This window comes from Diabrotica virgifera, chromosome 10 (assembly GCF_917563875.1).
Source record: "Diabrotica virgifera virgifera chromosome 10, PGI_DIABVI_V3a".
Classification (NCBI taxonomy): Eukaryota; Metazoa; Arthropoda; class Insecta; order Coleoptera; family Chrysomelidae; genus Diabrotica; species Diabrotica virgifera.
Genome location: NC_065452.1, coordinates 117,249,990 through 117,277,714, shown reverse-complemented (window position 1 = coordinate 117,277,714; position 27,725 = coordinate 117,249,990). Strand labels below are relative to the sequence as shown.

The 27,725-nt window shown below is 33.8% G+C and overlaps 1 protein-coding gene across 1 annotated transcript in view; it reads right to left on the bottom strand.

Moving 5' to 3' along the window:
- LOC114334446 (homeobox protein onecut) overlaps positions 1–27,725 on the bottom strand; it is a 267,715-nt gene that overhangs the window by 9,102 nt on the left and 230,888 nt on the right. Inside the window, exons 2-3 of the mRNA XM_028284487.2 lie at positions 17,936–17,959; positions 7,195–7,307 (exon numbers count right to left, since the gene is read on the bottom strand). Coding sequence (XP_028140288.1) covers positions 7,195–7,307; positions 17,936–17,959 — 137 coding nt within the window. The remainder of the gene's footprint in view (positions 1–7,194; positions 7,308–17,935; positions 17,960–27,725) is intronic.

Sequence of the window (27,725 nt, the reverse complement as noted above, 5' to 3'; positions counted from 1 at the left end):
AGTTCTCATTTTAGTTAATATGAAATTTTTAATAACATTTTTATGAAAGACATTAGCCTTATGGTTTTTTTGACAAATTTAGACAATGAGAGTCCAGTTGATTTTCAGCAACAGATAGCTAAGCTTACTAATGATCATCATCACGTAGCGCTGCAACCCTGGGTGGGCCTTGGCTGAATGTACAACTTTTTTCCAATTTGTTCCGTTTTCCATCAACCAAGGGTCAAATGGAATGTTCATTTTCCGGAGATCTGCTTGGATGTTATCTCTCCATCGCATTCTGGGACGTCCGAGTGGTCTTTTGACTGTAGGAATCTCCTCCCATACCAGTCTTACAAGTCTCTCGTTATGAGGTCTGTGCTTGTGGCCTGCCCATCTTAGTCGCTGTGATTTAATTTCTTGGACAATATCGGTGTCATTGTAGAGTGCTTTTATTTCGATATTGGTTCTGATCCTATACTGGTTTGTTGTGGTGATGTCATGGTGACGCCCGAATATTTCGAAATGGGACGTTTCATCGCCGCCGGTTCATCGCCGCCGGTCCATGGCCGCCAGTTCATCGCCAGTCCATTTCATCGCCGTCCGTTTCATCGCCGTTCGTTTCATCGCCGTCCGTTTCATCGCCAGTTAGTCAGTTTATTTTGTATTATGGGAGATGACACGACACGACGTTAAATTCAGTTTAGAACTTGTGACAATTAAAAAGAAAAAAAATATTATTATATTAATTTACTGTTTTATTTCTACTTCACCTAAATTTGATATTAAATAGTATTAAATTTGTAGTGTTAAATGACCTTTGTAGAAATATATATGTTCTTTATGTAGTATCAGGTTACGTTAGGTAGGTCATTTCCTAGAATTTCTAATTAATATTAAAAACAAATAATAAATGTAACCGTAGAAAATTGGTCGGAAATTCGGAAATAAATCAGTTAGCGACTAATTAACTGGCGATGAATCGGCCGGCGATGAATCGGCTGGCGATGAATCGGCCGGCGATGAACTGGCGGCGTTGAGCTGGCGGCGATAAAACGTCCTAGACCCGAATATTTTTCTATTTTTCGTTCAAAACATCTGAGCTTTTCTTCGTTGGCTTTGGTCATGGTCCACGTTTCGCATCCGTATGTTAGTAAAGGTGTGACGATGGATTTATAGATTTTGATCTTTGAACTTCTTGTAAGAGCTTTGTTTTTTAAGCTTATCCGGTGCGAATAGACAGCGATTTGCCGATAGGATTCTGTCTTTTATTTCTTCATTAACATCATTGTCAGCTGTAATTACGCCCTTAGATACTGAAAAGTTGTACTCTTTCGAAATTGAAGGTGTTCACTGTCAAATTTTGTTCTATCCTGTCTCTTCGTATCGTCTACGACATATATTTCGTTTTCTCTTCATTAATCTTCAGCCCTACTTCACTTGTTGCCCCTTCCACCTTGTTGAAAATATCTTTTATGGAAAGGATGGAGTCTCCAACGGGATTGCTTGATAATCCATGCGGGATTTTTACAGATAGTTCAAAATTAACATTGGGAGTTGGTTGTTCTGTATATATTCCTGATCACCAAGAATCCCTAATGTTCAAGTTAGATAAACGATGCTCCATACACTCTGCAGAAATGTTCGCAATTTACCAAGCTCTAGAATGGGCTGTAAACAAACAATTTCTAACCACCAAGCTGTAATTATGTCAGATTCAAGTTCTGCGTCATTAGCTTTAGAAAACTCACGTAAACATTTATATAAAAATAGTGTTGTTGCTAAAATTTTAGAAAACCAACTAAAGCTGATGGAAGAACATACTTCTGTAACGTATCGTCTGGGTAAAAGGACACTTTGAGATTTCCGTTAACATCACAACAGACTTTTTTGCTAAAGAAGTGATCTTAAAAGGATCAAAAATAACTTGTCTAGATAGAAGCGATATAAAAGCCACCCGCAAGAAAAGTCTACAAAAAAATGGAGCTGGAGTTGTAAGCTTTCTAATCTAATAAAATGTGCCTTGTTATTGAGTAACAGGGTTGTTTTATTTAAAAATTTAATAACTATTTTTACCCAGTACTTTAAAACTATTTGACATATCTTTCTTTCTGATACTTTGCAAAAAGTGTAGCTACCGTACACCCTATTAAACTATAATAAACAAACGTTTCTGGCTACTACCAGTGGCGTACTATAGAGGACAGTGAATGGTTTATCCTTTCCAAATTCTACTTCACTGGCGGAATTGCTATATTAGTAAAATATTTAAATTCCCCAATATTTTCTAGGTAAATGATATACTCTTTATTCGTCACGATAAAGTCATCAGTTTTCGAGATATTTGAAGTTGAAAATGAAACGGCACAGCTCTTTTGGGCACAATACATCAATCAAAATAGCTGTACCGTGGCATTTTCAACTTCAAATATCTCGAAAAGTATAGACTTTATCGTTACGAATAGGGAGTATATTATTTACCTAAAAAGTATTGGAGAATAGAAATATTATAATAAAATAGAAATTCCGCCAGTGGCGTTGAATTTGGGAAGGATAAACCATTCACTGTCCCCTGTCGTACGCCTCTAGTAGTAGCCAGAAACGTCTGTTTATCATAATTTAGTAGGGTGTGCGGTAACTACACTTACTGCAAAGGATGATATGGATATGTCAAATAGTTTTAAAGTACTGGGTAAAAATATTTATTAATTTTTTAAATAAAACACCCTGTTAAGGTCTAGAATCTACAACTCAGAGAATGGACATTCTTAATGAATCACCCTGTATAAAGCACATAAATGCAGGTTTATTATATTCCAGTGCTTTCTCAACAATTTGTCTGGCTATGAATATGGCGTCTATTGTGGACCTATATTTTTTCGAAAACTTTGTTGTTCCTCACTAATTGTGTATTCTTCATTTATTTCATTGGCAGGTAGGTATCTACCTATTTTGGTTAAAAGTTTAAGAGTTGTGCTCAGCAAGGTGATGATACGGTAGTTGGTAGGGTCTTTGCTGTTTTCTCTCTTGTGTATTGGTATTGTTATACCAATTGAAGGTAAGTGTAGGGTAAGTTTATTTCTTATGTTTAATATTTAACCGAAATCCAGTGTCTTTTTTGATCATTTTTACTTTTTATACATAACCCCTCCAACCCACGTGTCTTTTTAACATTGTAAAACCTATATACAGCCAGAATCTTTAATTTACTTAAACTAATTATCTTAATATTAATTATATTCATTTGACCCTTGTCAATTTGCTATTTGTAATATTTTGCTTAAAGTTGTAATCTTCGAAAGCATAGCCAGGGAATCTTTAAAACGTCTGATATTCTAATACAGAGTTTCTGATTCTAGATACTTTGGCCTTTCATTAATTTGTTCCTCTTTTCGGGAGAGACTTCCTGAATCCTACAATACATCGTTGACGATGTAACCGCGTGGAATAAATCAACAAATCAAAAACTGCAGCTGTCGTCAAGCCCACAATGGCTACTTAAAGACACTAATATGGCAAACCCCTAAGATCTACCTACATAATCTGGAGCCAACTACGTCCTCCACGTCCAGCTAGCAATTCAGAAGTGCCATAACCATCATTTTTATTGTAAAGTTATGGGCAGGATTTGTTTGTATATTAAAATTTCATTTCATTTTATTGTTAAATGTTAAATAAATATGATTAGTTAATTTCATATTTTATTTGTCCCTTTCGAGACTCATTGCTCACTTTTTTAACTAAGATAAGACGAACTCACACCTGAGTGACTGATCTAGAAGCCTTAACAATCGGCCCCCATAGTTAGTTTTATTGTTATACATTAACCCCCAACTTTCTCTGATAATTCATGGCTTATTCGAGGCTCATCCTCGCCAAAATAGAAAAAAATGTCGACAAGCACCTCATCCCACAACAAGGAGGATTCAGACCCGGAAAATCTTGCACCGGTCAAGTCCTCGCACTAACAGAACAGATGGAAGAGGGCTTTGAAGAAAAACGTATAACAGGACTGCTTTCAAAGATTTGACAACAGCCTATAACACAGTAAGGCACAAAACATTGCTCCGCAAATTATATGACACTCTCAATGACCACCATCTGGGTAAGGTGGTATATTCCTTACTGCAAAACATACGTTTTTTCGTTGTGCTGGAGGACAAGTGGTGGAGAGTCCAAAAGAAAGGCCTCCCACAGGGAAGTGTTTTAGCACCAATGCTCTTCTATATACAGGGTGTTTCATTGGGAAAGTAAAATACGTTAACTGTGGAAAAAGGACACTGAGGCGGTCTCAAAAATACCATACTTAATTGGTCTTACTTCATTAATAACAAAGATACTGGGTGTTTTATCTATTTTGCCATTTTCTTATTTGGTTCATAATTTTTTAACCACACAGTATATTTATTTTATATTTGGCACGCAAATATTCTTTAAGGTGTACAAACAATTAATTTATTTACATTTGTAAAAAATCCAGGTCACAATTAATAAATATTGGAAAAATGTTCCGACCCACAAATTAATTTTTTTTAAAATGGATTTTGCATTTGAAATAGAATAAAAACCCAAATTTAGTGATATACTTTGAATTTTCGGCAAAATGATTTTTCTGGTAAAATTTTGAATCTGAATTCTGAAATTATGTGAATTGCGAGAGCTCGAAGTAAAAAAATTAAAATGTGACTTAATTTTAATTCATACCATTATTTAATCTAAATTGGTAAAATGTTAACATTTCAGAGTTTCTTATTATGGCGATAAATAAAATTCATAACAAATACTCACCTTTAATTAATAATGGATAAATAATAAAGAGTCCACAAAAAATACATAACTTTAATCAACGAACCATCTTAAAAATAAAGAAAAACAAAACTTTTTTCAAAAAATAACTTATCAAACCTATAGTAATTGTTCAAAATGGCCACCACCTTTTTGGAGACAAAGTCTTGCTCTTTATGTTATTTGTCTGACTGACTTCCTAATCTGGTCAGGGTTATTCTTCATTTCTTGGAAGGCAGCTCAAATCCGGTCAAGAAGTTCTTCCCTACTATTTATTTCCTCGTTATAAACTTTGGATTTTAGATATCCAAAATTTATTTTTCAGCATTTTTTTCTGTTTTTTTTTTTTAATTTTTAAGATAGAGTTCGTTGATTAAAGTTATGTGTTTTTTGTGGACTCTTTATTATTTATTCATTCATTAAAGGTGAATATTTGTTATGAATTATTGGTCGCCATAATAAAAAAAATACTAAAATGTTAACATTTTACCAATTAAGATTAAATAATGGTATTAATTAAAATTAAGTCACATTTTAATTTTTTTACTTCGGGTTCTCGCAATTCACATAATCTCAGAAATTAAATTCAAAATTTTACCCGAAAAATCATTTTGCCGAAAATTCAAACTATACCACAAAATTTAGTTTTTCATACTCATTTCAAAAGCAAAATCCATTAAAAAAAATAATGCACAGGGTGTTTTTTGGGTCGGAACATTTTTCCAATATTTTTTGATCCAGCCCTGAATTTTTTATAATTACAAATAAATTAAATGATTGGACACTTTAAAGAATATTCGGTGTTCTATATAAAATAAATATACAATGTGATTAACAAGTTGTAAGTCGTATTTCAATGTTTTTCTACTTCGAGCTCTCGCAATTCACATAATTTCAGAATTCAAATTCAAAATTTGACCAGAAAAATCATTTTGCCGAAAATTCAAAGGACATATGCCACTAAATATAGTTTTTCATTCTCTTTTCAAATGCAAAATCTATTATAAAAAAATATTTTTGGAAAAATAAACATTTTTCCAATATTTATTAATCGTGACCTGGATTTTTTACAAATGTAAATAAATTAATTGATTGTACACCTTAAAGAATATTTGCGTGCCAAATATAAAATAAATATACGGTGTGGTTAAAAAATTATGAACCAAATAAGAAAATGGCAAAATAGATAAAACACCCAGTATCTTTGTTATTAATGAAGTAAGACCCATTAAGTATGGTATTTTTGAGACCGCCTCAGTGTCCTCTTTCTAGAGTTAACGTATGTTACTTTCCCAATGAAACACCCTGTATACACAAACGACCAACCTACGCCGACTTAAACCAAGCATTTCCTCTATGCTGACGATCTCGCAATATGTGCTCAAGGAAATAGCTTTAAAGAAGTGGAGGAGAAACTCGAAACTGAGACCCACCTCCTCTAAAACACAAGTTTGCGCCTTCCACCTTCGCGCAAAGGAAGCCAAGAGAAAACTCCAAATTGCGTGGAATGGTAATATACTAGAACACACAGACCAACCTATACATCTTGGAGTAACTCTAGACCGGTCCCTCACCTACAGACAACATTGCATAAAAACGAAAGAGAAAGTAACAACTAGGTACAGCATACTCAGAAAGTTAACGGGAAGTAAATGAGGGCATGTCCTGGCGTCTTAAGAACAACGGCACAGGCACTGTGTTTCTCAACTGCTGAATATGCTTGCCCGGTTTGGTGCAGATCTGCCCACGCTAAACAAGTTGATACTGCGCTAGATCAGCCATGCAAGATAGTAACGGGGTGCATGAAACCAACGCCACTCTCAAACTTATATAAAGCAGCTGGTTTTGCAGAACCCTCAACACGCAGAGGCGTTGCAGAGTACATAGAGAACATTAAACAGATTGCGGACCAACGGCATGCACTATGCAAAGCTCGAACACCACGAAAGCGACTAAAATCCAGGAAAAGCTTCCTTGGAACAGTGCAGGATGAACCACCTGAGTATTTCCTTCTTCCTCAGGTTCAATGGACCAGCCAGTCTCTAGACTTTAAAAAGTGGAAAACTACGAATCGGATAAGAACAAGGGTCGCTCCAGTAAAATCAAGCATGGCAAAATGGGAAAAAATAGATCAAAATGATGTGAACTGTGATTGTGGAGAAACACAGAATATGGAACATCTTCTTACATGCAGAAACTGTCCTCATCGGTGTACCCTCGAAGATTTATGGCTCTCCAACAAAGATAGAACCGACGTAGCTCGACACTGGGCCGAAATTTTATGAATGACATGTCCGAACGCGATAAAGTAAAGTAGGTAAGTGCGATAATTCGAATGTTACACATTGGCGCCCGTCGTTATGATGGGTCGTTTGAATGTTACGTGGTAAATCCACATATAGAATATTATAATATAGAATAATACATTACCTTAAAAATAGCCTGCAGAGTACGACGCTGGAGATCTGTAAAAACCAGTCTCGGTTTCTTCGGGGTAGGCAACTGTTCCGTATTGGTGGCAGGGTCCTCTTTCCGTTTGCAGCCTAAAAAATAAATCACTATTTTTTTTATACTCTTGGAAATGTTATCAAAGTTATCTTATATTACCCGTTATAAATACATTGTAAGTCTAGTTATTAAACTATTATCATTTCCTAGATTTTCCCTTGATTTATTTTTAGCTTTTAGTATGTAGTTTGGACATTAAATATAAGGAGTATTCCAGTGGCGGATCTAGACATTTTCCCTGCGGGGAGGGGGCAAATTTACCTTGGGTGGATACTTCCAATTAAACACCAACCAAAAGATATAAAAAAGATAAACCCAAAGACATCAATAATAACTTACATGCATTAAGTTCCCTTAATTTTCTTAACTAGCGGGTCTATTGGGTTGAATTTGTCTGTCTGTCGTTTAAGGTTCCTGTCAGCTAATTATATTTTCATGTTTCAACCATTGTTCTTTGTTGTCTTCTAATTTTGGACCTTGTTGGGGGGAGGCGATTTCCCCATTTTTCCTCCCCGTAGATGTCTGTCGTTTAAGGTTCATGTCAGCTAATTATATTTCCATGCTTCAACCATTGCTTTCTTATTGTCTTCTAATTTTGGACCTTGTTGGGAATAGGGGATAATTTCCCCATTTTTCATCACCGTAGATCCGCCATTGGACTATCCTAATACATAAATGCGACTTGCCACTATATATTGATGTTACTAAGTTATATATTTATATCCATTGGTAATATCAGTATTTATTAACTGTATAAAATCATTATTATCGTCATCCCGATGATTGTACTTGTTAATAACCTCCACACACACTTCTTGTCATTCAGTTTATGGTCTTATGTATTAAACGAAAACAAAAAGCTAGATAATTTTTTCGAAATATTTCGTAAAAATATTTCACTTTGAGAGAAATAGTCAAAATATTAAATTTCTCTATTGAGTCGTTTATATAACCAGTTACTACCTTCTACTCTACGGTATTTTGTTTGATAAATAATAAAAGCTAAAACACAGATAATCGCCATGTGATTTTTTTTTATTCAGGGATTCTCAATCTAAATGTAAAATGTCTCTAAAATCACTGTAATAGGGGGCAACGAAAAAGATGGTTTTATTTCAACATGTCATTTGTCCAGCGTACAACCAATGAAAAGATAAAAATGATTATTAAAAGATAAAAGATACAAATGATAAAGAGAGAAAGAGACAGAGAGAGAGAGAGAGAGAGAGAGAGAGAGAGAGAGAAATGTAAAATGTCTATACAATTACAATGAAAAACTGTATTAGCAAAATATTTCATTAAAATCTCGATTGCTGCGACTGAACAAAAAAAAAACAGTGCAATATTATAAATGATCTGAAAAAATCTAGAAAAAACGGAAATATCATAATAGCCGATAAAAAAAACTTGAGATACTTGTCTGCTGTTTAAAATGCATTGTTTATTAAAATATAATAATAATAATTTTTACCAATTTTATTTTAATCTATTCAGTACTGTTTCTTCGTCAATGGTGTTTTTCCCCTTTTTATTCCTATTTTCGCTTTTAGTGCCATTTATAAAAAACCTTATTTATTTACTCAGCAAAATGAATTATTTCATCATCCATGGTTCTACAATCATGCTATGAAATTCCTCTCTCTATAAGCCTAGTCCAGGGTTAGTTTCAGTCCTTTCCAGTATTTCTTTTGGGTTTCCAATATCGCGCATTAATGTTTTAGGCTTTCGCCCACTTTTTGTTTATATCGTGCTCTGATCCTACTACTTCCTTTCCTTCTATATCATAATATTTGACTAAAGTAGCTAATAAGAGGATGTATATAGGTACATATATCTTTTTTCTCAATAAATTTTTTCGAGATACGTGGTAACTTTTACCTGATAATGCACTACGAGGTTTTTATCTCTTTTCGTCCTTCACGATACTTTCCAGCTAGCATACAGTTTGTTCACAAAAATAATGTTTTTTTGAATACACAGATTGTAAGGATTTATTTATTTGCTACTTATTCATAGTTTATGTTTGTACTACATATAGCAAAATAAAGAATGTGTATTTTGTAAAGCTCAAAAAAGTTTAAAAAGTAACTTTAAAACAATTAAGGAACGCATCTGGAATTACTCAAGAAATTTAATTTTAAACTCCCAAAAGTAATAACCAAAATGTAGCTTACATTTTAACATTTGGTAAACTTTTTATTAGAACCATTTGTCGAGCATTGCAGGAGTTGAAAATCTCATCTCAAATCCCAAAAGACTCTTTTACATACAACCTAAAGTGACATGAAGACAGCAGACGTCTCTTTGATATACCTGCCAATCTGAAGCACTTTATCATTTCCTACAATATGGGTAAGTTGTTTAAAATGCTTTAGATAAAGTAACGGTAATCCTGTATCATTAATAAATACAAGGCATGATATGGCTTAACGGTATTGATTATAATTATTTGATTTAATCACCAAAAAAGTTGATAATAGTCAAATTCTCACCTTCCCCAAGCTATCCTGCAGATTACCTACAAGGTTTTCTTTATAATCTTATGTAAGTATAAGTAATCCTCCACTTGGTGGACAACAGCTACGGGTGGGAGAACTGATACGTCTTAGGGCACTTCATTTTCGAAGATAGAAAAGCCAAATTAGTCAACAGTAGTGAGATGAGGAAAGCCAGGGGATGCCTACCACATTAGAGATCCGTAAGGATATTTTCAGGACATCACAATGGCCGAAAATCCAAAAGAATCGGTCGTCATCCCTTAAGTGGGGAGAGGGTACACCGAAAATCTCTCGGTTAGCCAATAATGTCTCAAAAATGAAAAGGATCGGTACGTGGAACATTCGAATCATGTACCAAGCAGGCAAGGCAGCAAATATTATTCAAAAACGACATGCTCAATGCATATATATGTTCCGTAGCTGGTTAACGCAAACAATTAACTTAAATTAAAATAAGTGTAAAACAACGAACAGTAATATATTTATTTGTTTTTGGTTAAAAAAGTCGTGCTTATATCTCGTAAGAGGGTTTGTTATTGTTTGGGCCCAGCGAGGGTTGTATGACTGACGGATGCCTGCTGGGGTTGTGTATCGACTGATGTGGCTGAATTAAAAACACATGTCTGTGGTTTTACGTTGAAAACTAATTTATCGACATAAAGAGGCTGTCCCTTTATCTGGTGTTTTAAAAGCTGAAAACACTTCTGTAGTTTTAAGAAGCGTCTTCGAATGCATTTAAAAAGTGATTTATTGACATGAAGTCTGACAAGGTAACTATTTAATGGGGAATTTGTTTCCCAGAAAAAAACATTAATTTTATACAATCTGGTTTTGTATTTTAGGAGCGAAACACATGTGAATTTTAAATGACCCATATTATTTTCGTTTAGAAAAGAAAGTTAATATTTAAAAGTAGCAATTAAAACAATAATAAATGAAGCGTGTCGCTATAACAACCCCGGCTAAATAATTGATAGGATTTAACTCCACGTTAGACAGAGTTGTGTTATTGAAGATTAATTTAAGCTCCTCTAGTATAAATATCGTTCAGGGCTACGGACCGACATCTAAATCTACTAAATATAATATTTCTAGATTAAGAAAAGAATGGGAATGAACTCAGATATAATATACTACATCGAACAGTCGAGATTGACCTGGTACGGACATGTCAGAAGAGCAGACAAAAATCGTTGCATAAATAGAATAACAGAGTGGAGTCCAATAGAAAGAAGGCAGAGAGGCAGACCCAGAAGATCTTTCAGAAATGAAGTGAACGAAGCAATGGAAAGAAGAAATCTGCAGGAAGGCGAATGGCAAAACAGAAAGAACTGGAGAGAACTGTTAAGTGAAGTAATACAGTGAAAATTGGGAAAATCCTTAGTATATTATGTATATAAAATTTTAATCAGACTCTAGCAGACTCTCTAAAACTGACAACAAAAAACATGAACTAACTAATCTTATGGTTACTTTTTTACGCCAAAATAGAACAAGGTACAGTCGAGAATATTTTATCGGCATAATGGTCTTGACACAAGAAACGAAAGAGGAGGAAGGCCGCAATTGAAGAGTACAGGGGAAAAACAAGGAATGGCACTTTTTCATGAATTTTGGCTTATCTCGCCATGGGGTAGCAAAAACTGAGTACTATCGACTAGACTACCGATTCAGAACAATAACCAGAAAGATCAGTCTGTATAAATTTTTTAAGAATTTGTATCCAGGCGAAGGACCTGGATTGTCCGCACGCCACTGGACAAAAATATGGAATGTTAGCAGTTTTTTGGTGAATTATTAAATTAATAACTTAATATAGATTATTATTATATTAAGATTATAGACCAATAATTGCTAGAATTGTGCTAAGAATCTCCAAGTAGTTTTTAGATATCATAGGAATTAAACCTTTATTGGTGTTTATCTCAATATGTATAAAATGTGACATTCCTTGTTTTTCCCCTATACTCTTCAATTATGAAAAGAGACGGATATGGTTGTAACGAATACATTTTGTAAATTACGTCCAAGGCTTTTTACCTGAAAATCGGTTAATATCAAACTCATATATCCAACAAAAAGTAACATTGCGATTCGAAAATGACCTGTTCGAGATCTTAATATTCGGAAAAGGAGTTTGACAGGATTGAATACCATTACCAGCATTATTTAAGATATTATTTTTTGAAAACATCTTTAGAGAAGCCTTGGATGAAGATGGTATTGAAGTAAATGGTCAGTTTAAATATTTGCATCTTCTTCTATTTCTTCAGCCTGTTTGCATCCACTCCTGGACAAAGACCTCCCCATGAGCTCTCCACTTTTCTCTGTTTTGTGCTATTTGGTGCCAGTTTCTCCCCATTTTGGCTTGGATGTCGTCTAGCCATCGTTTTATGGTCTTCCTCTAGTACGACTGTGTTCGCGTGGTCTCCAATGTACAATGCTTCTCGTCCACCTGTCGTTGTTTTGCCGTGCCACGTGTCCTACCCAGTTCCATTTCTTTTGCGCAATTTTTCCAATTACATCTTCCACCTTCGTCCTGCTTCGCACGTCGTCGTTTCGTATAGTATGTTCTCTCAGCCCGACCGCACATCAAAGAAACATGAAACGTAAATTACGTTTCATGGAAATAAACCACTGCTAAACAAATATACGTCCGGCCATTTATGAAACTCTCCGAAAATAAAAATGTGTCATGAGCATGAATCACACTCGTTTCATTGGTAGGCGGACTTTGAGATTTGTTTAGCAGTGTTTTAGTTTCATGAAACATGTTTTTCGTTTCATGTTTCATGTTTTTCGTTTCATGTTTCTTTGGTGTGCGGCTTGGCTAAGAGATACTCCCAACATAGCTCGTTCGATGGCCCTCTGTGTTGTTCTTAATCTATTGGCTGACAACTCTGTAAGTATCACGGTCACAATATTTGTATATCTGGTAAATATTCTAGCAGGGGCCTTAACGCACGATGAATAATATTGTAGAAACATGTTACAAATATGGCCTAAAATTAAATTGTAAGACAAAAATAATGATCATTAGTAATAACACCAACATAAACGCCCAAATTACGATAAACCGTTACAAAGAGTGTAGACGAAGCAACGAAGCACTAAAAAGCCCAAAACCTAGGAATTTTGTGCAGTAACATGAATCGTCATGCAACTTTTTGTATTCAATTCGAAAGAGTATCAGGAAATTTTGTGAACTAAATTGATCTCCGGCAAAAAAATTTGTGCATGAGAAAATGCATTTTCAAAGTGCATCTCGAAAAGATGGAAAATGAAAAATTTAGAACTCAGGAAATATTGACGGAAATGAGGTAAATTTTTATATTTGGGGGTTTTGGAGGTCAGTGAACACAAATTTCATGACGGCGTTGATCTCCGAGGTACCTGTTGCCCAGGGTGGAACTCATCGCCTGGGACGATTGAATAATTCGCGGGACGATCGAATAATTCACGAAATGAAGATTGGATCGAAAAACTGAAAAATACGCGTTTAATATTTTTCAAACGTCTATCGAGTGACACTAAAGATGACCCCCCACTTCATCCCCTGGAGGTGGGGTGGGGGTAACTTTAAAATCTTATACGGAAACGCCCATTTGTTATTACAGATTTGGATTGCTTACGTAAAAATAAGCAAGTTTCATTCGAGAAATTTGTTTGAATTGTGGATAGATGGCGCTATAATCGGAAAAGACGATTTATCGTAATACCATAGGCAAATTATAGAAACTGTCTCATATCTCGAGAAATACACTTCCACATGGAAGACCAAAAAATACGTATTTAATATTTTTCAAGAACCTATCGAATAACATCAAACACGACTCTCCACTCCACCCCCTGGAGGTGGGGTGGGGGTTAACTTTAAAAACTTAAATGGGAATCCCCATGTTTTATTGCAGATTTGGATTCCTCATGAAAAAATAAGTAATGTTTATTCGAAACATTTTTAGAATTGTTAATAAATGGCGCTAATAAATAGTGTTTTTCCGATTACAGCGTCATCTATCCATAATTCGAAAAAATGTCTCGAATAAAGGTTACTTATTTTTACGTAAGTAATCCAAATCTGCAATATCCTATTTAAGATTTTAAAGTTACACCCCACTTCACCTCCAGAAGGTGGAGTGGAGGGTCGTGTTTTATGTTATTCGATAGGTTCTTAAAAAATATAAAAGACGTTTTTTTTTGTTTTTATTTGGAAGTGTATTTCTCGAGATATTAGACCGTTTCTATAATTAACTTATTGTATCACGAAAAAATCGTTTTTTCCGATTATAGCGCCATCTATCCACAATTCTAAAAAATGTCTCGAATAAGAGTTGCTTACTTTTACGTAAGCAATCCAAATCTGCAATAACAAATGGGGTTTCTATTTAAGATTTTAAAGTTACCCCCACCCCACCTCCAGGGGGTGGAGTGGGGTGGTCGTTGATAAGTGTCTTTCGATAGATTTTTGAAAAAATATTGAATACGTATTTTTCAATTTTTCGATCCAATCTTCATTTCGCGAATTATTCGATCGTCCCTCGAATTATTCGGTCATCCCAGGCGACGAGTTCCACCCTGGGCACCAGGTACAGCTGGTTCCTAAAAAAACTGATACGACTCTTAGTAAGATTTAATCATTTTGAGCAGTGTATGATTGGTCTGACATTATATTATAATATTTATTATGACAGACAAATAATAAAATAAACAAACAAACAGCCATTTTTTGAGGTTGAAGTTATCTGACCAATTTTAAGATTTGGCAGTAACAGTGACAGTATGTAAATAATAAGTATTTATCCTTCAAAATATAATAAATTAAACTCATATTCATTATACCACACCTCATCAAAAGCTTTTTACAAGAACATAGTCAGCGATTTTGATATGGCTTAGAGCCAGACTACATCAAGATCGCCTATAAATCGTGCTGGTAATTGCCTTGCAGCCAGACCAATAACAAAAAGAAGAAGAAGAAAGTATACTAAGTCAATTTTCTACAAAATACGCTTTAAGAGTCGTATCAGTTTTTTTTGGAACCAGCTGTACCTCGGAGACCATCGCCGTCATGAAATTCGTGTTCAGTGGCCTCCAAACCCCCAAGTGTAAAAATTGAACTCATGTCCGTCAATATTTCCTGAGTCCTAAATTTTTTATTTTCCATCTATTCGAGATCCACTTTAAAGATGCTTTTTCTCATGCACAAAAATTTTTGCCGGAGATCAATTTATTTCACAAAATTGCCTGACACTCTCACGAATCGAATGCAAAAAGTTGCATGACGATTCATCTTACTGCACAAAATTCCTAGGTTTAATGCTTCGTTGCCTCGTCTAGTTGAGAAAATCTGGACTGCAATATTAAGTATACCTGGGATTATAGCTACGAAATAAAAACTCGTATTGAAAAAGCCAGTAACTCTTTTAACGGTCTTAGGAAGGTTAGCAGCAACTTATCTTTAAGTACCAATAAACCAATATGCATAAGTTCAATTAAGTACCAATATGCATAGGAATTCTTAGATGTTACTTCTTTAGTGTCCTCTTCTAGGGAGTAGAAATCTAGCGTCTTACAGACTAAAGGCATTTGAAAAAGTTGATTAATAGCAAGCTGAAAATTTGTTAATAGCTTAAGGGTGTCTAGTCGGATAAACTTTGATATATGGTAACACTGGAACAGGGGCAGTTTTAATTGTGGAACAGGTTAAAAATTTGGAACGGTCAGACCACGAAAACGGCACATTTATTTTGTCCGACAGAACAGACTTAAACTCTCCGAACAGAGATTAAAATCTCATGCAAAAATCAGACTGCTATTTATAACCTGTCATAATTCCTGTCATTTGACATATTCTACATGTTCCACTCATTAAAACGCCCATTTGGTGATAAATAGCAGTCTGATTTTTGCATGAGAGTTTAATCTCTGTTCGGAGAGTTTAAGTCTGTTCTGCCGGACAAAATACATGTGCCGTTTTCGTGGTCTGGCCGTTCCAAATTTTTAACCTGTTCCACAATTAAAACTTCCCCTGTTCCAGTGTTCCCATATATCAAAGTTTGTCCGACTAGACACCCTTAAGCTATTAACAAATTTTCAGCTTGCTTTTAATCAACTTTTTTTTCATACGCGGGATCCAGACCTATTAATGGTCTTGTAAATACACGATACAACTAGCATAACTAGGCTCCAGAGGTTAAGAAAAGACATAGAAAATAGTAACACCTTAAAGAACAGAAAATTGTTTTACTTCGGCCACATTATGCGTAATATTAAATACCGACTTCTACAGTTGATTCTACATGGCAAGGCTGAGGGTAAAGCGCTGGTTTCCTCGAAAGCGGTGCCGACAAACTGCGACCGTAACACTGCGATGAATGACGTCATAAAAAACTGTACCATGCAAAATAATAGCGGTGGTTTCCAAGGATGCGTTGGAAGCCACCGCTTGCTGAGTTTGCGCATTCCATTGCCGCAGTGAAGAACCTTGAATTTTTCACCGTAATCTGACGTAATTCATCGCAGTGCTACGGTCGCAGTTTGTTGGCGCCGCTTCCGAGGAAACCAGCGCTTTAGTGAACGAACATGCCGAAGATACATGGATGTGCGCGGTGTAGGTCGCGATCGCGGTCGCTACATCGATGTCAAAACAAACCTTCATTTTCTTATGAGATCGCACATACCAAGGATGTGTCACCCGTTCACCCTCGCGACCTATCATCGCGGTTTACAGCGATGTCGATGTCAAAACAAAATAGTTTGTTTTACATCGCGATCGAGCTGCTGATCGCCTGGTAAATTAAAGTTTATCCATTTCTTGTGCTAAAACACACCATCACGGCTGGTGTTTTTATTAATTTCTTGTTGTAATCAGGTTGCAACAAGATTTGGTTATATGGAAACCGCAAAGAACACTGAATGGAAGGTATCTTCGGTATGTTCTGCCGTAATCGATGTAAACCTCGATCGCAATCGCGACCTACACCGCGCTCATCCATGTATCTTCGTCATGTTCGTACCCTTAGAGAGGTTTTGGATGCAGACATATATCCTGGTTGGCCAGTCTTAGGAAATGGACTGGTCTAACGTCAACTGATCTATTTCAAGCTGCTGTGAATAGAATCTTCTTTTTCTTGATGTGTTTATCCATGATGAATGTTGGCGATCACCATGGCAATCTTTATTTTATCTGCAGAAGCGCGGGAAAGCTGCACGGATGTGTTGAACCAACAGGTTCTGAGGTTCTTCAACCAGGATGTTCTTCTTCTTCCTGGACCCCGCTTTCCAAATACTTTTCCTTGCAGGATGGCTTGTAGGAGGGCTTATCTTCTTCATGTGCCCTGTCCGTTGCGGATGTTGGCTATCATCATAGCAATTTTAATTTTGTTTGCGGCGTTTCTGAATAACTCGATCGATGTTAGTCCAAACCATTGACGTAAGTTTTGAAACCATGAGTGTCTTGTTCTTCCGGGTTCGCGTTTGCTATCTAAATCTAAAGGGCTTATCCAAATTCATTTAGTATAATGTGTCCGAAGTATTGTAACTTTCGAGATTTTATGGTGATCAGTACCTCTTGGTTCTTCTTTATTCTTCTGAGGACCTCCTCATTTGGGACTCGGTCAGTCTACGGTATTTTACGGGATTTTACGTGAATATAATCTTCTTCTTGTAGTGTCTATCCGTTTCGGATGTTGGCGACCATCATGGCAATCTGCACTTTACACACTGCTGCTCTAAAATGATTCGTGGTTATGTTGAACCACGTACGTAGATTTTTCAGCCAGGAAATCCTTCGCCCTCCTGGTCCTCGCTTTCTTTCCCCTTTTCCTTGCAAGATTAGTTGCAGCAGTCCATATCTTTCACTGTTCCTCATGATGTGACCGAGGTATTCGATTTTGGCTGTTTTTATTGTGATTAACAGCTCTTTTTCTTTTTGTATTCTCAGCAAAACACCCTGATTAGTAATGTGGTCGGTATAAGATATCTTCAGAATTCGACGATAAAGCCGACGTGAATATAATAAGATGGGTCAATGTGGTTGCCAACATTACTAACAAATAGGCCCCTTTAATTGTAATTATTATTTGTTGTTAGTAGCTAGTTTGGTGTAAAGTACCTTTGTGTAAGAATATTTTTAATCTAATAGAAAAAAATGTAAAAATACTCACTGCCTCGTTGAGGTATCTGTGCAGCTGTAAAAGGAAAAATAAATTAATACGATGTAATGACACTTTTTATATTTTATATTTATACATAAAATGAAAGATTATTAACTTATACAACGGTAATACGCGATAATTTTTGCCAAGTAGCTCTGCCAAAATTTGAAAACCAATCGTTACAGATGTATTTTTTAGAAAACATGGGGCATGCATGTCTTAATGCTAGTTTTACATTTTTTTTAATCTAAATGCCATGATAAAATGTCACAATTTATTCCCGGTGTTGATGACAAATATTCATTATTAAAAAATATATTTATTGCTTTAACCATTAGACACGATGGACAGTACCAAACACAAGCTAAATATCTACAATGTTTGGACACTCTGGATCAGTTCTAAATTTGTCAAGTCGTTCAACAATTAGAACAAATATTATTATGTTTTAAAATTTAAAAGTGTAGACTGACAGATTGTTACCAAATCCAGATTTGCCAGATCGGGGTTTAGCATGGCATTTTAGTTCCTCCAAATTTTGACATGCAACAACACCTGTATTTTTTGTCCGATAACACGATCGATTTACGAAAAAGTAACAGTTATTTTAGAAGTTATCCACATTGGGTAGCTGCATTATAGAATGTATTAAGCTGTTCAAAAGTTTTGCGGTTCGGTAAGAAAAACACAATTTTATGGTTGGAAATACAGTGGAACCCTGATAAGTCGGCCTCCGATAACCCGGGTTTGGTTTTCATCAAACAAAAGAAACATTTTTTCACTTTGACTGAGTTTTTTACCAAGAAATAAACAATATTGTATACAACTGTATGTAATTTAGATGTACCGTGCATAATATGTATTTCATGTTTTTGCAATTGTAATGTGTATTTGTATATTATTTATATGTATTTTATTAATTTTTACCATATTCCCCGGCTAACCCGGATTAATCCGACTTATCGGGGTTCCTCTGTACACTTTATTATTGAGTATACTAGGGCGTCCGATAAGTATTTAGCCTTTAAAAGGAGAACTAAATTTTTTGAGTAGTGGTAATTTATTTCTGAACGCAGTCTCCTTTCAGCACGGTACACTTGACCCAGTGATGCTCCACCTTCTTTAACCCCTTTGAAAAATACATTTTCTCGAGGTTTGCAAAGAAGGCTTCCGTGGCGGTGATGAACTCCTCATTCGACTTAAATTTCTGCCCTGCCTTAGATATTAAAACAATTTTTTGTTTTATTGGTGGATGCTACAACAATTTGAACTTTAATTCATGGATTTTAGCCATGGTTAAAATGCTCATAACTACAAGAACTACAAGAAACAACAACAGGGAGAAACGAACATCTTGGTGGAACTATGAAGTGAAAAGAGAAATAAAATAAAAGAAGAAATTATGGAAGGAATACATACAAGACAAAACACAACAAAAATATGAAAATTATAAGAGACAAAGAACAAAAGTTAAAGAGATAATTAAGAAGGAGAAAAAGAAAAGTTGGGAAAAATTCGGAGAAAAAATGGAAGAAAACAGCACATAAAACGTAAAATTATTTTATAGAACACTGAAAAACCTAAGAAGCAACAAAGAAACAAAACTGAAACAAATAATGAACAAGGAAGAAACACTAAAAAACAACGATAAGACAATAATGCTGATACTGAATGGAAAGCAAGGGAATACAATGGAAAAAGAAAGCCACATCAATAGAGGATCCATGAGAAACACGAAAAATTAAGAAACCATAGAAAAAGAAGAACTGGAAGAAGCAATAAGAAATATAAATATTGGAAAAGCACCAGGAAGCGATGAAGTAGCACCAGAAATGATAAAATATATAAGAGTAAAAGCAAAAGAAAAATTTATTATACATACCTAATACGGAAAAGAAAAATAACACTAAGAGAGTGGACAAATGCAGTAATTATACCTATACACAAGAAAGGAAACACAAGAGACTGTAAGAACTATAGAGGTATATCACTATTATGTGTAGCAGCAAAAGTATACGAAACCATAATAGAAAGGAAAATCAAAAATGAAATAGAAGACAAATTAGCAGACGTACAAAGTGGATTCAGGAAAGGACATAACACAAAAGACCATATATTCACCATGCAACAAGTACTAGAAAAAGCCTTAAAGAAAAACAGAGAAATATATGAGCTTTATAGACATGGAGAAAGCTTTCGACTCAATCAACAGAGAAAATTTACGGGAAATCCTAAACAAGAAACAGGTAAGTAAAGAACTGATAGAAGCAACAGAAAGTATATACATAAAAACAGAAAATACAATAATAGTGCTAAATATGCAGTCAGAACCATTTGAAACAACCCAAGGATTTAGACAAGGGGAAGTCTCAGCCCAGTGATATTCATAAATGTAATTGATGAGAAAGTGAAATAATGTAAGAAAATTTTCAAAAAATACTGCATCGGTTGGAACAAATGCAAATGATAAACGATGAGATGTGTATATTTGCAGACGAGATAGTACTAATTGCGGAAACAGCAGAAAAACTGAAATATTACTTAGAGAGATGGAACATAGAAGCTAGCAAATACAACTTAAATGTAAACAAAGAGAAGACTCAGATAATGAAAATAACAAGGAACCAAGGAACGGAAGATCAAATAGAAGTAATGGTAGATCAACAAAATATAATACAGACAAATTCATACAAATACTTGGGAACAGTAATCAACAACAAAGGAGACATCGAGGAAGATCTTACCAACAGAATGGAAAACACTTATTATTAATAAAAAATAATAATAATAGTAATATACACCTGCATACCAAGTCACCTAGGGCTCGATAACATGGAAAGAGTCCCACCAGAGCTCAATCCTTTTGATACCGTAGGTATCTGGGATGAGTCAATTTTCCCTTTAGAGGGAGTGTGATCCGTATGGCTACATCTGGATAATAATAATCCTTAATAATAAAAAAATATCAACAAAGACTACAAAGACTAAGATGACAATATACAAAACAATATATAGGCCTACGGTGACATACGGAGCAGAAAACTGAATCGTAAACAAAATACATTAAAGCAGAATTCAGGCAGCAGAGATGAAATACCTTAGAAGAACGATCGGAGTAAAAAACCAGATAGAGTAAAAAATGAGGAAATAAGAGAAAGACTCATGATCAAACAGATACTCACCACAATAAAGGAGAAAAAATTGGCATGGTTGGGACATCTAACCCGGATAGACAATAACAGACAAGTGAAAAGAGGAAGCAAAACCAACAGGGAAGAACAGAAGAGGACGCACCATTAAAGAATGGAATAGTGACATCTTCCAGATACTACAAAGTAAGGGGAAAATTTGGCAAGAAGCAACAAAATGTTACAATAATATCCAGCATCTATTACGTCACCAATTATTTCACCAGGGTGCAAGTAATTCATAATCATAATTCGTTTCGAATCCCAAACGACTGATTCTAACACGTTATTAGCCGATTTTTGGATACTAACTCCTTTCGAAGCCGAAGGACCAGGTTCACACCACTCTTTGGCCTCTTATTTTGATTCAGGATCATGGTGATAGACCCAAGTCTCATTTATAGTGATGAATCGACGCACAAAATCTACTTTATTCTTTAGAACACGCTCTAAATGTTGCTGACTAAGTCGCATTGGAATGTGTTTTTGTTCCGTTGTTAGGGAATGCGGCATCCATTGTGAACACAGCTTTCTGAAACCCAATACTTCAGTCAAAATATTGTTCACACTAGCCAATGAGACGCTTATGGTTTCTACTAAATCTCTTTCAGTCACTCGAAGATTTTCCAATACTATATTCTGTAATTTTTCTACAATTTCTGGCGTTGTTGCTGTTTTTGGACATCCTTGGCATGAATTGCCTTTAAGGCTTGTAAGACCACGTTTAATTCAGCAAACCATCTTTCTACTGTAGTAATTTAAGGCGAAGAGTCCTTATACACTTTCAACACTCGTTCATAAATTTCCTTTCCTTTAAAACCTCCCAAAAATAATAGTACAATCACTGTACGACACTTGATAGTTTACATTGTAAAAAAATACTGTGACACGTCTATACTAAATGACTTGTAAAAAAAAATGAATTGACAGATTGAAATGAAACTTCACTCACGTTCATATAAAGAGTGTATCAATATAACAAAATAAAATTAGGCTAGTAGTAATGCCCACTTTTATCGAACCGCAAAACTTATTGAACAGCCTAAGACTTTTGTCAAAGATTAATACCAGTCTTCTTTTTGTGTACCGTATTGTACATTTTGCAATTTGTCAGTTAAATTCCAAAGAATATTTTTATACATCTTTCTTTGATGTATCTACCCATACCTTCTTCTCTTATGTATCTGTCTATACCTTCTCTTCACTTTTTGTCTCTTTTTACCTCACGTTAAAATATTTTATATCTCCATTTTTTAATTTTGTTTACCTTGAATGTATTAACATTTCTTCAAACATCGTAAATATATAGCCAGTGTATACATTCGTTATAAAAAATCTTCTTCTTACATGCCGCTTTTACCAGTAGTTTTAAGGTTTCCAGATTCACTCTCAATCAAAAGTGGTTTGATATTACAGATTTTACTCAGTTTGCGAATTTTCTCCTAAAATGTAGTATTATGTTTCAAAAGTGCAGGTCTATCTAATTATTAATAGTTGCAACACACCCCAATATAAAATATTGAGTATGAGAATAACAAAAGCCTTACAGAAATAACAGAGACCCTAACTAATATACTCAATATTTTTTGTCATGGGTGTCTTACTATTACAAAAAGGTACTTTTTCGTAAATACATGCAAAATGCGCGGAACATCAATAGAAACAGACAATTAGTATGAAACTCACAAGCAAGATGTAGAAGGTGTTTTTCTTCTTTTGGCGTTGACTGCCCTCACGTTTACATTGCGCGTCTGGCAGTCTGCAATGAAACAAGAGAGAAGTCAACAAGGTATTACAAATGAAAAAAATTCTCATAATAACAGGCATAAGAATATATTTATGTTCGGGAATCCCCTTTAATGGAGAGCTAGTCTTACTCAGTAAGTAATCAAGAAAAAAGAGCTACTTTCTCTTCAGTTGTTAGCCATATGGTGCTGTATAAAACAGTATGTGGTAAGAAAATTGTATTTTAATCAGTGATATAATATATAGTAGCCCAGAGCGCATCTGTTTTGAGATGGACGTTGAGAAGTGACTCATATTTATTTGTAAAAATTGCTTGGAATTAACTCATACAGGGTGTTTCATTGGGAAACGGAAATACTTTAACGGTGAATAGAGGTTACCGAGCTGGTTCTAGATATACTACATTTTTTGCCCTGTCGACTTTTATAACCGAGTTACAGGGTGTTTTATCGATTTTGCCCATTTCTTTCCTAAGCCATAACTTTAGAACCACCCTGTATATTTTTTTGATATTTGGTAAATATATGTCTCATTCAAAACCCAAACGACCGACATACTAACCATAAGAAAATCCAGGTCCGGATTAACAAAAAATTATAAAGTAATTGTGACCTTAAAACAACACCCTGTATATTCAAATTTTGAAAATCTGTTTGCATATTTGAAAAGAGCACAAAAAAGTAAGTTTAATGGTTCGCTTAAATTTTTCGGCCAGACAATTTTATGACTTTAATTTTGACATTATATTGAATTTATTAAGAACTCTTGACATTAAAAAGCAGGTATTTTTAACTTTTAGTTATAAATTATTAAAGTTAATGAATAAATACTCATTTTAAAAATAATCAATAATTATTTACTACATTGGAACGACCAATTACTAATGACAAGAAAAATTGAGGTCCGGATTAACAAAAAAATATAAAGTAATTGTGATCTTGAAACAACACCCTGTATATTGAAATTTTAAAAATTTGTCTGCGCATTGTCATAAAAATCTGTGATTAAAGGTTCATTTGAATTTTTTCGCCGTTGATTTAATTACATCAATTTTGAAATTATATTGAAATTTTAAAGAACTCTGAGATTAAAAACCAGGTATGCATTATTTACTTTTAATAATTTAATGTTAATGAATCAATACTCATTTTAAAAATACTTAATACTTATTTACTACGCTGGCTTTATGGATACTCTGGATTTGTAACTGTATGCACATCATTAAAAATTAGAATTGCAAGAATTGGGATATTTTAATGATTTAATAAAGAATTAAAAAAATAGCTATATTTAATCAAAAAAATTCGTTTAAACAATTCAACAATTTAACATAAATTAAAAATATTTGAACTATAACAGTTGCTCAAAATGTCCGCCATTTTGTTCGATGCATTTCTGTGCTCATTTTAAAAGATTTCGAATCGATTTTCTAATTACATTGGGATTGTTCTTCATTTTTCTTCCAGCTTCTTGTGACCTTGACAGAATTAATCAAGATGATTTCAAAATTGCCGTAATTAAATTATCTGCGCAAAAATTTGACATGCACCTTTTAACCCAGTTTTTTATGCTCTTTTAAAATACGCAAACAAATTTTCAAAATTTCAATATAGAGGGTGTTGTTGCAAGGTCACAATTACTTTATATTTTTTTGTTAATCCGGACCTGGATTTTTCTTGTCATTAGTAATTGGGTCGTTCCAATGTGGTAAATAAGTATTGATTAATTTTAAAATAAGTATTTATTCATTAACTTTAATAATTTAAAACTAAAAGTTAATAATATCTGCTTTTTAATGTCAGAGTTCTTAAAAAATTCAATATAATTTCAAAATTAAAGTCATAAAATTGTCTGGCCGAAAAATTGAAGCGAACCATTAAACTTACTTTTTTGTGCTCTTTTCAAATATGCAAACATATTTTCAAAATTTGAATATACAGGGTGTTGTTTTAAGGTCACAACTACTTTAAAATTTTTTGTTAATCCGGACCTGGATTTTTCTTATGGTTAGTATGTCGGTAGTTTGGGTTTTAAATGAGACATACGTGTACCAAATATCAAAAAAATATACGGGGTGGTTCTAAAGTTATGGCTTAGGAAAGAAATGGGCAAAATCGATAAAACACCCTGTAACTCGGTTATAAAAGTCGGTAGGGCAAAAAATGTAGTATATCTAGAACCGGCTCGGTGACCTCTATTCACCATTAAAGTATTTCCGTTTCCCAATGAAACACCCTGTATAATAATAATTGAGTTATCCTCCCACTCCAAAAGGTCCGGAACATTGTTTAAATAAGCAAAATGTCAAAAAATGAAGGAAAAATTCGATTTTTTTCTTTGTTTTTTGATTATAACTTTAAAAGTATTCACTTCCGAGAAAAGTTCCTGGTTGCAAAATAGCAATAATTGCGAAAAAACCATAAAAAAAAAACAAGTATTCGCATTTTACGTTTTTCAACCATTTTTGCTACACTTAGGACCTTCATATTTTACCCAGAAAAACTTTATGATATACTAAAACAATACTGTAAATTTCACTAAGATTGGTGTAATAGATTTTGCAAAATAAATTTTGCAATCCAGCTTTCGCAAAAATATTCATTTTTCAAAATATTGCAGGACTGAAAATAATGCAGATAGCAAGTTGAATTTTTTTTACATATAGAAGAATACTGTACTTTTCATTTGTAATTTGCAAAATTAAAATCGGTTATCTACATCTGTCCTAAAATAGGACAGTAGTGTTCAATTCACATAAGTTGATTTCCACCAAAATTTCTTCCAATCTTTATCTAATATATTATTTTCTTGCTCTATATTTTGTTGTATTTTAATATTTTATTTCCACAAAAATCCCACTAATTTGATTATTGTTTGTCAAATATTGTTTAAACAATTGCATACGTTTAAAGATAATAAACTTTTATTTTCTAAGTTAAAACATATGTACAAAGAAAGTTTTTGCTAAAAAAGTGTTATTTCAAAGGACAGAGTATGTGTTTTTATTTTGCAATAAACAATTTATTTATTTATATCGAAATGTAATAAAAATTAAAATTATTATCATTAAAATTAAAATTATTATTATCATTATCAAAGGTCATTGGAATGCCCAATTATTGTTTATTTAAAAAAAAATCTTGACGTCGTGGTAGTTAACCGATTTTAATATTGCAAATGAAAGGTACACTATTCTTCTATGTAAAACAATATTCAACTTGCTATCTGCTTTATTTTCAGTCCTGCAATATTTTGAAAAAATGATTTTTTTTGCGAAAGCTAGATTGCAAAATAATTTAGCCAAATCTGTTAAACCGATCTTAATGAAATTTACAGTATTGTTTTATTATATCATAAAGTTTTTCTGAGTGAAACATGACAGTCCTAAGTGTAGCATAAATGGTTGAAAAACTTAAAATGCGAATACTTGTTTTTTTATGTTTTTTTCGCAATTATTGCTATTTTCCAACAAGGGTGACAATTTTTAAAAATTTTAACTAATTCTATATTGTAGGAAATTTAATTACGCAACTTCTATGTTTGTACAATGAATACTTTTAAAGTTATAATAAAAAAACAAGAAAAAAATCGAATTTTTCTTTAATTTTTTGACATTTTGATTATTTAAACCGGTATTGTTACGGACATATTTGAGTGGGAGGATAACTCAAATATTATTATATGCGTTATTTTCAAGCAATTTCTGCAAAAAAATATGAGTCACCTCTCAACATCTAAATGTACTAATATTTTTACAGATACGCCCTGGTCTATAGTAAAAGTCAATGCATTTACACGAGAAAGCCGTGTAGCTTTTAATTTTTTCCTTTTTTTATTAAAAATCCTTTATATACGTTTACTTGATTTTACATCATGTTATATGAACTACAACAATGTAACTAGTGCTTCAGTCATGTATACCTTGAAAGCAGCACCGATGATGGAATTGTCATTTTTTAATGTTTATTTAATTTTAATAATTTTAATAACAATAATAATAATTTTAATAATTAATTTAATATTTTTTAATATAAATATACCATTTTTAAAGGTTTTTAATAAATTTTTCTGATTTGTGGTATACACGCGACTACAGAAAATTATTTTTCGTGTGGGTTTTGTTTTCCTTAAGGTCCTTAAAAGATATTAAAATATCTATATCAAAATATTTTTTAAGAAACTAACAGGTTAACATTGGCAGATATTTCAACAGACGCAAAACCAAAACTTAAAATTAACAGATCTTTTTAATTTTTACTAAAAGGTGCAAAATGTGTATTCAGAAAAATAAATATTGTTCGTCCGCTATAACTTTACGCGTCACGATTCATTTTCAAACAAATTAAGTCAAAACATCAAGTGAAACGTACGCCGATGTGTGTAATATATAGTATACAGCAGCGGTTCTCAATCTTTTTGAGTCATGTACCACCAAATACTTTTTATTATTTTTGGTACCACCTAACTGAAATACCTATCTAGCTAGGTGATCTAATTAACTATAATAGTGGTGCTTATTGTGGCTGTTTTGCGTTTTGTGTACCACCTCAAATAATGAAATGTACCACCAGTGGTACTTGTACCACAGATTGAGAACCGCTGGTATACAGTATACAAAATGTATATACACATCGACGTTCGTTTCACTTTATGTTTTGACTTAATTTGTTTGAAAATGAATCGGGACGCATGGGAAACGTTATAGCGGACGAACAATAACTTTTTTCCACCTACCTCTACCGAAAGTATACTTTTCCGGACCTGATTGTAGGGAGCAAAGTTTAACTTTTCCTCCCTAGGCAGGGAAATATTTTTCCTCCCTAGGGAGGAAAAGTAAAAGTGACGTCATGGTATTTTATTCAGAA